We start from the raw sequence: 16,145 nt of genomic DNA on the forward strand, positions 1-16,145 counted from the left end.
CTAAGGAAGAAAGTACTTCAAAAAAGATTAAGACAGTCAAAACGCTGCTAAAAAATAAAGGAAAATGAGGCTTGAGGATGACATTAGCTCAGCCATGGTTTATTGAAAACTGAGCTTCAGTAGTGGTGAAGGTGGAAGCCAGGCTGTAAAACTATATGACCACAATGACTGACAAGAAAACAGGCAAGGGCCTCAACCACATCCTTCAACAAGTTAAAAAGCAAAACAGGACAAATAAGACAGTGGAAGACAGATGAAGAACCACGGGAGACAGAAAGAGAAGAAAGTGAACAAAGCTACAAGATTCTGCAGCAGATAGGGGGCTGAATCCAGGACACTGGCAAGAGGCAGGCTGAATACAGAAAGAGACCAGAACAGAGAGGCCACGGTAAAGACTTTGTGGTGGAGAAGCAGAATAAATACAGGAGCTTACAACGGACAGATACCTTCTGATTAAAATGGGACATAGTTTAATCTAGCAAATCAAATGGAGGTTTGGATATTTTAAAAAGAAACAGGAGACAGATGAAGATGGTACTATGTCACTAGATGACACTGTTTATGGGGAAGGAAGGGAGGACTCTATAGACTCTCTTGATAATCTGCATCTAACCTGGGCTTTGCTGATTTGTGTAACAGATCCTGTCTCTTGTGGAGCATGAAGTTTCAAAGCCAGGCAGCTTACACATCTGCCTTTAAGGTGAATTCCATCTCCCTGTGCCTGAGCCATTATCTGGGGTTAAGAAGGTCCCAGAGGCTGTGCGGACTGCTTCAAGATGACTCACATGGGAGTAGAACACCGGATGTTGCTTGCTGGCAAGTTGTGGCCTATGGCAGAGTCTTGCCAGTCTGAACGTTTAGTTGAACTTCCAAAGACTACCTGGCAGATATTATCATCGGGATATAAGACTTATTTTCTTCTATTTCTGTGAACACTAGTGGTAGAAATGAAATGTCATATTCTTTACTAACACATAATATAGCAGTAAACAAGAGCAAGATACAAGAATGGGAAGTGAGAAGTTACGCATAAGGTAGACCTCGTGGATTCTGACTTGAAAGTTTAATTGGCTTAATGGAGACTGCATACAGATTACAATCTAATTACAGTAGTAAGCTTGTTGTTTGATACCTTTTTCTGGTGATCCAAGTACTTTCTAACCCATGTAAGTTGCAATACTGACGTACCCTGAGAATTTGATCACCTTCCTCTAAGCCTTCCTTGGCTGCAGGGCTATCTTCTAGAACGCCAGCTACAAATATTCCAACATCATTTCCACCAGCCAGTCGCAATCCCACACTATCTCCTTTTCTGAATTTTACCAATTTCATGCTGGGTCTGTTAAAACAGATATTTCATTTGAAACAGTTAAGAAGAGCTTAAAACATTATAGCAAACATTAGAGTGAAAACTACATTCAAAATTTAATAAAGAAACATCATTTCTAAAATTTCTCACACACCATTGATTTACTAAATAAAATTTAGTGTTAGAATTCAAACCAGACTTAATAACACTATTTTCTGATTGACAAAGTTTTGGAATATTCAAATTTAATATGCAAGTATTATTTTACATAACTAATTTATAAAATTACTTTGTAAAACAATGTTCTCTCAACTCTCAAAGAGTCTTGGGAATACACGGTATATTCCCAATGGCTAAAAACATCTTCCATTTTTTCTACCCCAAATCACACATCATTTCTATTAAATAACTGAAAAGTCAAATTTTTTAAAATAAAGGTAGAAATTGAACTATAAATTGGCTAATTTTCCTGACACGATGGGTCAAAATAAGGCTCCAAGCACTGTGATTTCTACATGCAATAGATAGTGATTTTTAAAAAAAACTTTGCAGTTGGTGGACTCTTTCAGTAGTTGACAGTAGTTAACTTACTTGGCTGCCCCTCTGACTTTTACAATACAAATCATATAGTCATTCAGCCTTTCTAGATTAGCCCCACATCCAATCTCTGTCCCTTTCTAGTTCTCTGAATGGAAAAAAATAATGCATACACACCCACCTCTAGCATCAGTGTAGTGCTGAAACCTTGTGACACTCCTCAAAACAAATACTAAAAGATGCCTTATAAGAATTGACTGGACAGAAACAGACTGTAATTAAAAATTACCCACAATATTTCCTTTCTAGGTATTCATAAGTACTCCCACATTCCTAGCCAAGAAAATACACTATTTTACCTATTCTGACAAGACGTGTAGGAAAAAATCCCTATAGTCTTTATTATGTATTAACCAAATTGTTAGAAACTAACAGCTAACAACAAAAAAACACAAGTCAAATAAATGAATGAATGTGCTGAGGAAGGAGAGATTTCTAGTCTCTTTAAGCCAACTAAAGAGACCACCTTAACTTTCAGAACTTACTATTTATTCACTTCTGATTGGGTGACCTGACCTGGAACTAACATCAACTTGTCATAACAGTAAGAGCCTGAGAATCAGATGAGGTCTCTCACTGGCTGGTGGCATCCTTGATCCCTCCATGAAACTATTTACCAGCTACAAATGGTCCAAGTCCCTTGGTTGTAGTGGTATCCTAGCCAGGTCAAAAGCATTCTCATAGATTCCTCTCCTAAACCCACTGTACTGAAAGCTCTTTAAATATTTCCTCGAAGTCCTTAAGACTCCAGGTCTAATTGGGTGCGGTAGCTCAAGCTATAATCCCAGCACTTTGGGAGACTGAGGCAGGAGAACTGCTTGAGCCTAGGAGTTTGTTACCAGCCCTGATCAACACAGCAAGATCCTGTCTCTACTAGAAAACAAAACAAAACAGAAAACAAAAAAAAATTAGCTGGGTTTCGTGGCTCGTTGCCTGTAGTCCTAGCTACTTCGAAGGCTGAGGTGGGAGGATTCCTCGAGCCTAGGAGTTTGAGGTTATGGTGAACAATGATCGCACCATTATACTCTAGCCTGGGTGACAGAGTGAGGCCCTCTTTAAAACAAAACAAAACAAAAACAAAAACAAAAGACTATAGGTCTTTGGAAATCCTCTTCTAACCCTGACCAATCTAATGTGCTTCAGAAAGTAAAAAAACTGAGCACAGTATCCACCCTTTAGTAAAACCTGGCTTCTGAAAACCACTGTTAGAAGACAACTTTAGGCCAAATCTCACCAACAGTGTCATGTGCCTTCGATGACTGACATTTTATACTTTGTCCTGCATTATATTAACTACTTGCAATAGCAAAACAGACTCACTAACTTCTGCATCAAATCCATTCATTGGCTCTAAATGAAAAACCAAACCTTTCCTGGCACAGCTACTAATCCTGCCCACATCCACAAATCCTCTTTGGTATTTGTTCTCCCAGGGAAGGAGGTCTCTGGAATTTTTCTTTCTTTCTTTCTTTCTTTTTTTTTTTTTGAGATGGAGTCCTGCTCTGTCACCCAGGCTGGAGTGCAGTGGCGCCATCTTGGCTCACTGCCAGCTCCACCTCCTGGGTTCACGCCATTCTCCTTCCTCAGCCTCCTGAGTACCTGGGACTACAGGCGCATGCCACCATGCGCGGCTAATTTTTGTATTTTTAGTAGAGATGGGGTTTCACCATGTTAGCCAGGATGGTCTCGATCTCCTGACCTCGTGATCCACCCGCCCTGGCCTCCCAAAGTGCTGGGATTACAGGTGTGAGCCACCGCGCCCGGCCCGTCTCTGGAATCTTATCATTACAGTTTCCTAAACCTTAAACACTTACGCAAATTTTCAAGCAATTCCCAAGAAAGGAAAAAGAAGGGGACTACCTATGCCTTCACAATTTATAAAAGGTTCAATTATCAGTTACCTAATATTAAAATTGTACAATTTTAAACTTGTAAAAGCCCCATCTCTTTCAGAAACTACTTCTATCTACCTAGCTGGGTCTAAGACAACCACCCAATTTTCTTCAGCAATGAAAATATGAGTGTCAGGGGTCCAGATCCAACCCATTTGAGGAAATCTGCCAATTTTCAATTATTCACATCATGTCCCCTTTACCGGCGCCAATAAAAAACTAATTCGGGATGGGCATGGCGGCTCACATCTGTAATCCCAGCACTTCAGGAAGCTGAGGTTGGTGGACTGCTTGAGCCCAGGAGTTTTAGACCAGTCTGGGCAACATGGTGAAACCTCATCTCTACTAAAAATACAAAAATTAGCTAGGTGTGGTGGTATGGGTCCTTTCGTCCCAGCTACTCAGGAGGCTGAGGTGGGAGGACTGTTTGAGCCCGAGAAGCAGAGGTTGCAGTGAGCCCAGATCGTACCACAGCACTCCAGCCTGGGAGACAGAGCAAGACCCTGTTAAAAAAAAAAAAACTAACCAAACAAACAAAATGCTAATTTGATGATCCTGATGGTTTGAAATTTGTTTACAAATTTACATCTCAATTCTACCAAGTATAAAATGTAATGAAAGGTGTTAAGATAGCAAAAACTTACTTTTGAGTTGCTAACTACCCTAGAACAGGTTCTCAAACAATCTCAACCATGATTCTGCCCCCAAGGAAACATCTGGCAATGTTCAGAGAGAATTCTAATTGTCACAATTAGGGAACTGCTATTGGCATCTAGCGGCCAGGAATGTTGCTAAACATGCCACAATACACAGGACAGCCCCTCACAATAAACGCTTACCTCACCCAAAATACCACTAGTGCTGAGATTGAGAAACACAATTTTTTTTTTTTTAATGCTCCATTGGAAAGCTGTGGAAATTCTGATGTCTGAATAGAAATTTTTTTTTTCTAACTCCTAACTTAAAAACTAGGCAGGAGACAGTGGTGAGAAAGAATGCATCCAAAAATTTCCTCTGTTGTCTAATTTCTAACTGACTATCATATATAAGTAGCAGAATGTTAAATAAAAAAACTAATCATAGTATTAGGTGGTATGTCCTATTTTAAAAAATATATGCAATATGGTTTACAATTAAATTCCTACTCTAAATAATGCCTAACAATGAACAAAGAAAACAATACAACTTTAAAATTGTATTACCGAAGAATCCCATCTTCATGAGTTGAATTAGGTAGGACACCATCTGATGGACTGACAGGTAAATCCACATCTGGTTGCCCAACCTGGGCATACACAGGCTTTGGTTCTAAGAAAAAAAAAATTGGGTAGGACTCACTTTAGAAAAACATGGAATAATAATGCAAGCAACCAGGCAATATATGATTCATAAGTTCAGAGAACCTGATGAGGAACATATCTACCACATGTATTAGAGTACATTTTATGGTAATAAATTCTGAAGTCTTTATAACAAGTAGGTATGTTACACAGTCACCTGTGTTTTCCATAGTTCCAGCAATCAGAATTTGAAAAATCTATTCTTTAGGAACGAATAACAAAAATAGATGAGAAGAGAGAATTCTTCCATTTCCCCGTTAAGACTACCCAAGTAGCTACCTTTCCTCATTATGCTAAAATTTGGTTTTCAATAACCATATTTCTGCCACTAAGCAAGCAGAGCAAGAAAGATGATTTGAGAGAAGGAAGTGAAAGACATCAGAAACAGAATCTCCAGGCCTCCCAGGCAGCCGATCTTAGCACCTGTTGATTCTTCTGTTCTGTCTTCACAGACAGCCTGAAAAGGGTTCTTGGGTTGGACACAGCGGCTTGCGCCTGTAATCCCAACACTCTAGGAAGCCGAGGTGAGAGGACTGTTTGAGGCCAGGAGTTGGAGACCAACCTGGACAACAAAGCAAGATTCCATCTCTCCCAAAAAAACACCCCACAAAGAAACCAGAAAACCCAAAAGAGCCAGGTGTGGTGGTGCACACCTGTAGCAGGGAGGATCAGGTGGAAAGACAGCTGGAGCCCAGGAATTTTGAGGTTACAGTGAGCTAATCACACCACTGCACTCCAGCTGGGTGACAGAGTGAGATTCTGTCTCAAAAAAAAAAAACAAACAAAAAACCATAAATAAATAAAGATATAATCAATAAGATGTTTATGAAAACACTTTCAAAAAAGCAAAGTAACTTTTTTTTTTAACTTTTTGAAGCCAATCTCATATTTCTCTTTAAAGAGCAGTGTTGGAAAACAACTTTCTTAATTGCAAGAAGTTGTTAATGATAAACATTTTCCATCTAGAAAGTAAAGGATAACATTCATGAAAGGCTACTGATTTGTGCCAACCTGCTACCCATAAGGAAAACGCTGGAAGTCATATGCAGACAAATTCACACATGAGAACAATAATAATTGCATCTTTAAAATCTTCTGTAAATCCTAACAATTACTTTACTCTAATGGCAAACATTTCTTGAACTTGGTGTTTTGTTATGCTTACCTGGAAGAGAAGGTGTTTGTTTCTCGTTTCTTTCAACTGTAACTTCTTCCACTGTTTTAGGTGTGTGATCATCAGCATGCTTTACAGGAGTTGAGACAGCCCCAGGCTTAGAAATTCTCTCTTCATCTCTACTCCGGAGACTATATGTCATTAAAATAAAAAATCAAGAGCATAAGAATGATTCTGGAAAGCATCTGTAAGAGAACAGTATAAGAAGAGGCAATGCAACTTCAAAAACAATGACAACCTGCTCTAACAGATACCAAAATATTACAAAAACCTAGTAATTAAAACTAGAATAGCATTACCACAGGAAAACCACATAGATTAATGTAATAAAATCAAAAATGAAGACATACATCTATAATAGCTAAATTTATTATAAAAGTAGCATTCCAAAACTGTTGGAGAAGAAACACAACATTTAATAAATGGTGTTGGGACAACTGTCCACAAATGTAGAAAAATTAAATCCCTATGACAAAAATAAACTGATTTCAGATGAAATGAAGTCCTAAAAAAAGAGTTTAAACATTCACATAATCAACAGGAGCCTTTTAAAGTAAGACTCAATGAAGCCACAGTATATTAACATAAGTGATTACATAAAAATAAAGTACGTGCAAATAATTGGGAAAAATATATAATACTGGGCTGAACTAAATGAAATGGGAATTCTTTAGTTCAAACAGCTCAATGTTAACAATTTCACACAGTTTGACCAAATATAAATGCTGACTATGTACTGACCTAAGCAACATACATAAGAATTTGATACTTAAAAAAAGAAAAGACAGGTATGATGGCTCACGTCTGTAATTCCAGCACTTTAGGAGGCCAAGGCAAGAGGACCGCTTGAGCCCAGAAGTTTGAGACCAGCTGGGCAACATAGCAAGCTCCATACTCTGTAAAAAAAATTTAAAACTTAGCCAGGCACTGTGACTTGCTCCTGCAGTCCTAGCTAGTTAAGAGGCTGAGGTGGGAGAACTGCTTGAGCCAAGGAGTTGGGAGGCTGAAGTGAGCTATAACAGAGCCACCACACTCCAGCCTAGGCAACAGAGCAAGACTCCGTCTCTTGGAAAAAGAAAAAAGAGAACTATAAATCAATCAAGACAACTCAAGAGAGAAATGCAAAAATACAAAGAGGCTTTTCAGCAAAAAGGATGCACAAATACGTAATAAATATGCAAACACATTTAACCTCACTAGGAACTAGGGAAATACAAATTAATTAGAAACTGTATTATCGCCCAGGTGTAGTAACTCACACCTGTATTCCCAGCACTTTGGGAGGCCGAGGCGGGTGGATCACGAGGTCAAGAGATCAAGACCATCCTGGTCAATAAGGTGAAACTCTGTCTCTACTAAAAATAGAAAAATTAGCCGGGCGTGGTGGCATGCGCCTGTAGTCCCAGATACTCGGGAGGCTGAGGCAGGATAATCTCTTGAACCCGGGAGACAGAGGCTGTAGTGAGCTGAGATCGTGCCACTGCACTCCAGCTTGGCAACAGAGCAAGACTCTGTCTCAAAAAAAAAAAAGAAATCATATTATCATCCATGAGAACTTTCACGTGATAACATCACTGGTAGGGAAAGGGGAAACAGACATATTCACAAAATGATGGTAAAAGTTTATGACTATTTGAAGGCAAAATAGAAATTATCAAAACAAAAAATGTAACTAGGTCACACCTTGTAATTCCACTTCTACATTTATTCTAGAGAAGTACTAACAAATGTACTCAAGAAAACATTCATAAGAACATTCATTCCAGTATCAGTTTGTGGCAAGAAACAAAATAAAACGAAATATTCATTAATAATTTCCCCAGATAAACAGAAATCATACAGTGTACCGAGACAATATATATTTTAAAAGAAGCCAATAAATGTATCTTTAATAAAAAGAAATCAAGATCTATAATTTTACAAAGTATCACGTATATATGGTTTTCCAGCTGTAATCTCCCAACCTTGGAAAAACAAAATAATTTGTTTAATTATCCTGGACCACAGAAAAATACAAAAAGCTCTCTAATTCACTTAAAAAAAACCTTTATTTCCAAACATATACAGCAATACAGACAATAGTATCATAAAACCCCATGTACTCATCTTCAACAATTATCAATACTCTGGTCATCAGCATTCCAATCTGAGGCTACCAGAACCTTTAACATCCAAATCTTGACGACAACAGTACAAAGAGAGAAAATAATATTTTTCATTATGAATAGAGGAAAAAATTCTAAATAAATAAAATACTAGCTAGGAGAATACAGTAGTATATTAGAAGACTATCATCAGCGTTATTTCAAGGGTGCAAGATTAGTTCAACATTAGGAATTTGTTGACACAATTCATTACTGTGCACAAATATTTACAGAAAAAAAGTGTTAGTATCAAACAGGCATGAGAAAATTTGCAGTCATTCCTAAACAAAAAATGAAATAAGCAATATAATTATGACTAGAACCAAGAGCAAACACCCTATCAAACAGTGAAATGCTGAATGTATTTACACTACTTACACCAAAATCAGTGACAGGACAGTGATACCTGTGAACACTACTGTTATTCACTCTGATTTTGAAGACCCAGGTAATATAATCATGAGCTAATGGTCCCAAAATATTGGGGAAAAAAAAAAACCAAAAACCTTAATGAATATTAAAGACTACAAAAAATTTTCTGAATTAAGATAATTTTAATTACATTAAAAAAAAACCTTTTGTCAATATCGTCAACGATCAGATGGAAATGAAAAGGAAAAAATAACACCAGTAACAAGAGCATTAAACATTCCAAAACTTTAGACTGGGGGAAGTCTTCGCAAGTAAGATAGAAATTTGGAAGCCATAAAGGCATCTGACATAATTATAAAGTCCCAGTAATATCTGACAAGATTAAAAATTTTTACTTGCATAGTAAAAGATATTATAAAGACTTACATTTGAAACACATCTATATCAGTAATCTGGTACTATCCATTAAAATTTTTAAACGACACAAACACACTCTTTGAAGACTTTAGAAATAAAATGCACCAGCACCAGCACAGTACATGAAATCAGGTACGAAGGTGCTTACTGCCATGTTTTCGCAGGCAAACACCTAGAAACAAGGTGTTTCCATAATATGGAAAGTTTTTAATCAAAAGAATAAACTGGATGTTCACCTTGTATTGTTCAACTGAAATAATTTAGCTGAGTAATAATTCAAAACCTCATCTCTTAATTTTTAAAAGAAAAACCCAAACCCTATATATGATACCAAATGTCAGCATGAGTCTGGAGAATGGCTTAATTCAAGAAGAGTGAGAATTGAGAGTGAACTGGGGGTGAAGTGGAGTTGGTGGATTTGATCTATTTCACTTGTTCTAATAAGCATACATTGTTTGTAAAAGACTATTAAAATTAGGTATAATGAAAGAGAACGATATGCACAGACATGAAAATAACTCTAAAACGGCCGGGCACGGTGGCTCACTCCTATAATCCCAGCACTTTGGGAGGCTGAGGCGGGCGAATCACAAGGTCAGGAGATCGAGACCATCCTGGCTATGGTGAAACCCCATGTCTATTAAAAATACAAAAAATTAGCTGGGTGTGGTGGCATGCACCTGTAGTCCCAGCTGCTGGGGAGGCTGAGGCAGGAGAATGGCATGAACCCAGGAGGCAGAGCTTGCAGTGAGCCGAGATTGCACCACTGCACTCCAGCCTGGGCGACAGAGCGAGACTCTGTCTCAAAAAATAAATAAATAAATAAACAAATAAAATAATTTCAAAATAAAATGCCAAGACACACAGATTACAGAATACATACAGCAGGATACCATATAGCTATTTAAAAAGTTATCTCTATAATACAAACAGACATGTTTGCACATGCCCATGTGCAGACAAGCAACAGATACCCAGCAAGCAACAGTGGTTCACCTTGGAGGGAAAAACAGCCAAAATAGTAGCCAAGAGGAATTTTAGAGTTATCTCTACTATTTCAACTTTTACAAAAATTTACTTATGTATTATTTATAAAGATTGAAAAAATATATTTAAAATTATTTTTAAATAAAGCCTAACTTTAAACAAAAAATTTGGTTTTATTAACGTGTATTATTAGCAGTCTCTTTTCAGGAAAAGGTTTTTTTCTATGTTGTCTTCCTGAAGGAGTAAAACGTAAGTACTTTGCAGTTTCTATTTTTGTATTCATTTAACCATTCTGTGGAGGTATATTCTGCTTTTAACCTGGTATATTCTTAATGAGCTGCACTGAAGTAAAACAATCTTTTAGGGGGGGAAAAAAAAGCCAAGATATTTTCTAACTTAAATAAGGATGAGCTACTTTTAAATTGTAAAAGATTGGCCAGTTACATATGCAAATGATGTTTAACAAGAAACATCACTCCTGTAATTCCAGCATTTTGGGAGGCCAAAGTGGGTGGATCACCTGAGGTCCGGAGTTCGAGACCAGCCTAGCCAACATGGTGAAACCCCCCTTTCTACTAAAACTACAAAAATTAGTCGCGTGTGGTGGCACACACATGTAATCCCAGATACTTGGGAGGTTGAGGCACAGGAATCGCTTAAACCTGGGAGGCAGAGGTTGTAGTGAGCCGATATTGCGCCACTGCATTCCAACCTGGGCAAGACAGTGAGACTTTGCCTCAATCAATCAATCAATCAATTACAAAAGATAAAAATTTTTAGCTATTGTTTGTGTAATAAAATACCATAATTAGCTAAGTATAAATCAACAAAATTAAGCTCTATCCCCAAATTGTGCTGTGCTCCTCAGATTAAATGGGCAGTGCAAAATAGTAAATTATCCCTGCATTCTTTGCATTAAAAAATACAAATAATATATTATAAATACAAAATTATTTTTAAAAAGAGAAAAGTGAAAAAATGAGTTAAAAATGAGTATTTTTAAACATAATGAGTTACCCACAAAATTTTAATAGTTCTACAGATTTCTATTGCTCTGTACAAAGCAGAATTCGTTTAGAAAAGGTAACAATTCCAATTAATTTTCTTTCTTGTAACTGAGCAAAACGCCTAAAAATTAAAATGTGATTAACAGACATTACCACCTTGGTATTTTAACTTACAATATTTTAACTCAGATGCTCTCCTCAATGATAAACAATAGGTTGTCACTGGCTATACATGTAGAGCTCTTGCTTCATATATCACACAAAACTCCTGGGCGTATTTTTATCTTTGGCAAATTTGTAAACCCCATTGCTAATTACCTTTTTGTCCTGTGATATAATCATTATAACTTTAAATGCAATTAGCCTTCAAAAACATTCCACATAAATAGGACTCACACCACTCTGTTCAAGTTTTCATACAATTAATATTTGAAATATTAGCTCTTTTTAGTGCATTTCCATTACCTACCAAAAGATGGAGGCATTATTCAATAATACATAAAGAACTAGAACAGTAGTGTTTAAGAGAATTATAAAATGAGCTGCTTATGTAATCAAAAATTTTACAGAATCCATGTTAAATAAAATATGGTGAAATCAATTTATAAATTTTATTAACTCAATGTATCTAAAGTATTTCATCATCTCAGTTATTAATGAGGTATTTTATATTTTTTGTATACTACGTTTTCCAAATCCAATGTGCATTTCACACTAACAATACATCTCGATTTGGACTGGCCACATTTCAAATGTTCAACAGCCACATGCGGCTAGTGGCTATGGTGCTGGACAACGCAGATCTAGAGTTACAGCACAAAATAAAATAATCAACTTTTCCAAACATAAAAATGTTCTATCACAAGCAAATGTGACTATGAAGTCAAGATACAATCTGAATTTACACATGAAATTAGTCAACAATCAGTGGCAATTACTCAAAGAAATTGGTGAGGTTGTGATAATGAATCACATTTTCCCCAAACCTTCCTCACATAATTTTTTTTTTTTTTTTTTTTTGAGTCAGGTTCTCAGTGTTGCCCTGGCTGGAGTGCAGTGGTACAATCATACTTTGCTGAGGCCTCAGTCTCCCAGGCTCAAGCAGTCCTCCCACCTCAGCCTGCAAGTGCAGCTGGACCACAGGTACGCGCCACCATACCCTGCTAACGTTTTCTGCTTTTTGTAGAGATGGGGTTTCGCTATGTTGCCCAGGCAAGTCTCGAACTTCTGGGTTCAAGTAATCCTCTCACTTTGGCTTCTAAAACTGCTGGGATTACAGGTGCAAGCCACCATGCCCAGCCCTTCCTCACATAATTCTATCCTAATGGCTCTCGATATTTAAGCTTAAAAAAATGTCTGTGGTTTTGTTTTGTTTTGTTTGTTTGTTTTTGCTATTATGAGGAAAGCTTTCTATAAAAATAATGTGTTAGGAGTCAGACTCATGTTTATGTATTCTAGCTCCTGGTAGCCTAGAAGGAAACTTTGGGCATTTTAATGTACCTCAAGACCCTCTTATGGGCACTTTTGCTTTTCCCCAGAAGCGTAAGATGGGTTTCTGTTTTTTTTTTGTTTTCTTTGTATTAACTTGCACGTATTAATCTAAAGGTAATGACCTTGTTATCTAGAGGCTATGAGCTAGTTGAAAGCTCTAGACGAGACAGCTGACAGACAAAGATAGACTGGAAAGGAGTCTCTGAGAGAGATTTTATAGCTCCCATGAATGGACTCACTGTAAGCAGAGCCTTCTTTAGGTCTTACCCAATCAAATATGTGACCAGGGTAGCCGATTAATACACACTCAATTAGATTAGCAAGGAGTAACATGATGTTTCAAGTAAAAAACTTCGGTTGTGAAATCGCAGCTGTTTGGAGCCATTTAGTATAGGCAGGGGGCAGGCAGCATGGTCAGTACCGGGTCCTGGGGAGACACTGTAGGACAGAAGGTGCACTCCCTCAGCATGCTCCTGCAGTGCCCAGCATCCTAAAGTACTCAGTGGCCAGCAGCCCGCTCCAGACTCTTTGAAACGGTTCTGTCGTGTGAAGTCTCCCATGAGATACCTCTCCAGCACATGGGAGTACAAATACCATGCAAGTTCGTCTGGTGTCATACCACGGCAAATTCTCGGCCACTCAGTGAGCCACAGTTGTTCCCTTTCCAAGAAGGACAGATCTCAGCCCTGAGGATGGGTAGGTGGGAGCCTCTTCCTTTGGCACTCTATCTCAGCACCAAGGAGAGTAGCTGCTCCTTCTATCTGCGGTTCTTTTTTGTTTTGTTTTTGAGACGGAGTCACGCTCTGTCCCCCAGGCTGGGGTGCAGTGATGCAATCTCGGCTCACTGCAACCTCTGCCTTCTGGGTTCAAGTGATTCTCCTGTCTCAGCCTCCTGAGTAGCTGGGATTACAGGTGCATGCGGCCATGCCCGGCTAATTTTTTGTATTTTAGTAGAGGCAGGGTTTCACTGTGCTGCCCAGGCTGGTCTTGAACTCCTGACTTCAGGCAATCAGCCTGACTGAGCCTCTCAAAGTGTTGGGATTACAGGTGTGAGCCACCGCGCCCAGCCCTATCTGTGGTTCTTAATATTCAGAGCTCTCTTTAGCTCTTACCAGGCAATCCCTCATTACCCCCGTTGTGTTTAATTTCTTTACATTCAACTTTCTCTGTTCATGAACACTGTGCTTTCTGTCTCCTGATTTTAAGATATGCCTGGTCGCCATTTCATAGCGTTTTCCCTCTTACTTCTAGCTCTCTGAACACCTTTCCAATAAACTTGATGTGCTTTATTTAAAAAATAACCTTAATACAGGAAATAAACGGAGGGCTGAACATTCACTCTAGTAGAATATCCTTTTATAAAGCCAACTCCCCATTACAAATTAAAGACTTATACTACAAAAACGGATTTATACATACTTTTTACAAGTTCAGTAATTGCCTAAGGTAGGCAAGAACACCACAGTTTAGGTGAAAACAAAAGCTAGTTACTAATCCCTTTAAAAGGTATTGGATTATCTCAGCCACAATTAACAATAAAAATATGCTAAGAATTTAAGTTAACCGTATTCCAAAGTTTTTTCCACTGACAGGAAAATTTCAGCCTGGAAGGCTCTATTGCATATAAGACAGAAAAGTGAAGGCACACTCCAGTTTCATACTTAGAATGTTGTAATCACTGCTAATCCTCTAATTTTATATGGAAACAAATACATACACATTGAAGTTCCTCCTTCACAGCAATTAAAAAATTGTCTCTCTCTGCACTGGTACCCAAAGAATTCTGGGGATGAGAAAGCAAGAGATACAGAGCTGGTACTTGGGAACAAAAGGTAAACAAGTTGCCCAGGAAGTATGCTGAGAAGGCAGGAGAATAATTCCCTTAATTCCACTTTGGCATTTTGCAAGCTAGTTTCTCACAATGTAAATCTGTCCTTTACATGTAATCTACTTTCTAAAACATACATGTGTTCATGAGCACACTTCTGAAAAAATCTGAGTATTTCATTGTGATACGGTTCTTAAGCAATAATTGAGATGTATGTGTTTGTGGAGCTAATTCTACTGTACAAGTGCTTCTCATCTTATATATTCATGTATTAATCTAGTCCATCCACATTAGAAGAAAAACAGATCTGCTGTTCAAAAGTAATTTTCATGGATATGGACAACTTTAGTAAGAAACAACTGAGGAAAGCCCAAGAGGACTTTTTTCTCACTTAAAGAATTGTGTTGTTACACCTTCGCTGGTGGTATAACGATTATTCTGTACTTTGACTAATACTTATGAGTAAAATAGCACTTTGTACAGTTTATTTGGTAGATTTTATACTGGGAAACCAATGTCACAAATCTTATTAGGATTCTCTCAAATAAATAGAAAATTATCTCACATTTTAAAAATCTGCAAATAAGATTTTTTTGTACATTTACTATTTTTATACACATAGACAAGTGGAGCAGTCTGTTTTTAAATTTGCCATTTTAAAATACTGTACTTGTCGAAGAAAACAAGTCTCAGCTGATGGAGTAAATGAAATTTATACTTTTACTTCTTACTTTTATATTACTTATTTTTATTTTTGAGACAGGGCCTTGTTCCTTTGCCTGGGCTAGAGTTCAGTGGCGTGATCATGGCACATTGCAGCCTCAACCTCTTGGGCTCAAGCAGGCGATCCTCCCAGCTCAGCCTCCTGAGTACCCGGGATCACAGATGTGCACCACCGCACCCGGCTAAATATACATTTTTTTTCAGACGGAGTCTCACTCTGTTGCCCAGGCTAGAGTGCAGTGGCGTGATCTCGGCTCACTGCCACCTCTGCCTCCCAGGTTCAAGTGATTCTCCTGCCTCAGCCTTCCAAGTAGCTGGGATTATAGGCACACTCCACCACGTCTAGCTAATTTTGGTATTTTTAGTAGCGACTGGGTTTCACCATGTTGGCCAGGCTGATCTTGAACTCCCGACCTCAAGTGGCCTCTCAAAGTGCTGGGATTACAGATGTGAGCCATCATGCCTGGCCTACTTTCACTTTTTAAACAGGGGATATATGGTAAATACTGAAGCCTGACTTTCTGCTATTTGATCCATGATCTCCTCTTAAGGGTTAAAATCTAACAGCAATCACTGAATACCCCAGGACTACACTTGGGTTTCCGTTAACTAGAGAAACTTTATCAATTAAAATCTTCCCTCTTCTGGCCTCTCACAAAAGCACACTGAAATGAAACCTCACACTGGAATTTCAATGAGGTAACCTAAAATCCCCGCAAACTGAAAATAACAGTTGGTTCACAAAAGTTCAGGATGTCACTGATATTCCACTCACTTTGACATGTTAGATAAAACATATTAGCAAAAAAGCATTTAATAATATTTCAAGTAATAAACAATATTAAAAAAAATTTCCATGTTCTA

The 16,145-nt window shown here is 37.9% G+C and overlaps 1 protein-coding gene across 11 annotated transcripts in view; it reads right to left on the reverse strand.

Moving 5' to 3' along the window:
* TJP1 (tight junction protein 1) overlaps positions 1-16,145 on the reverse strand; it is a 271,060-nt gene that overhangs the window by 33,932 nt on the left and 220,983 nt on the right. For all 11 annotated transcript variants that reach the window (XM_031668879.1, XM_031668878.1, XM_031668876.1 and 8 more), the window contains 3 exons: positions 6,304-6,443; positions 5,001-5,106; positions 1,189-1,339 (listed from right to left, as the gene is read on the reverse strand). In XM_031668879.1, coding sequence (XP_031524739.1) covers positions 1,189-1,339; positions 5,001-5,106; positions 6,304-6,443 — 397 coding nt within the window. The remainder of the gene's footprint in view (positions 1-1,188; positions 1,340-5,000; positions 5,107-6,303; positions 6,444-16,145) is intronic.

This window comes from Papio anubis, chromosome 7 (genome assembly GCF_008728515.1).
Source record: "Papio anubis isolate 15944 chromosome 7, Panubis1.0, whole genome shotgun sequence".
NCBI classification, from domain to species: domain Eukaryota; kingdom Metazoa; phylum Chordata; class Mammalia; order Primates; family Cercopithecidae; genus Papio; species Papio anubis.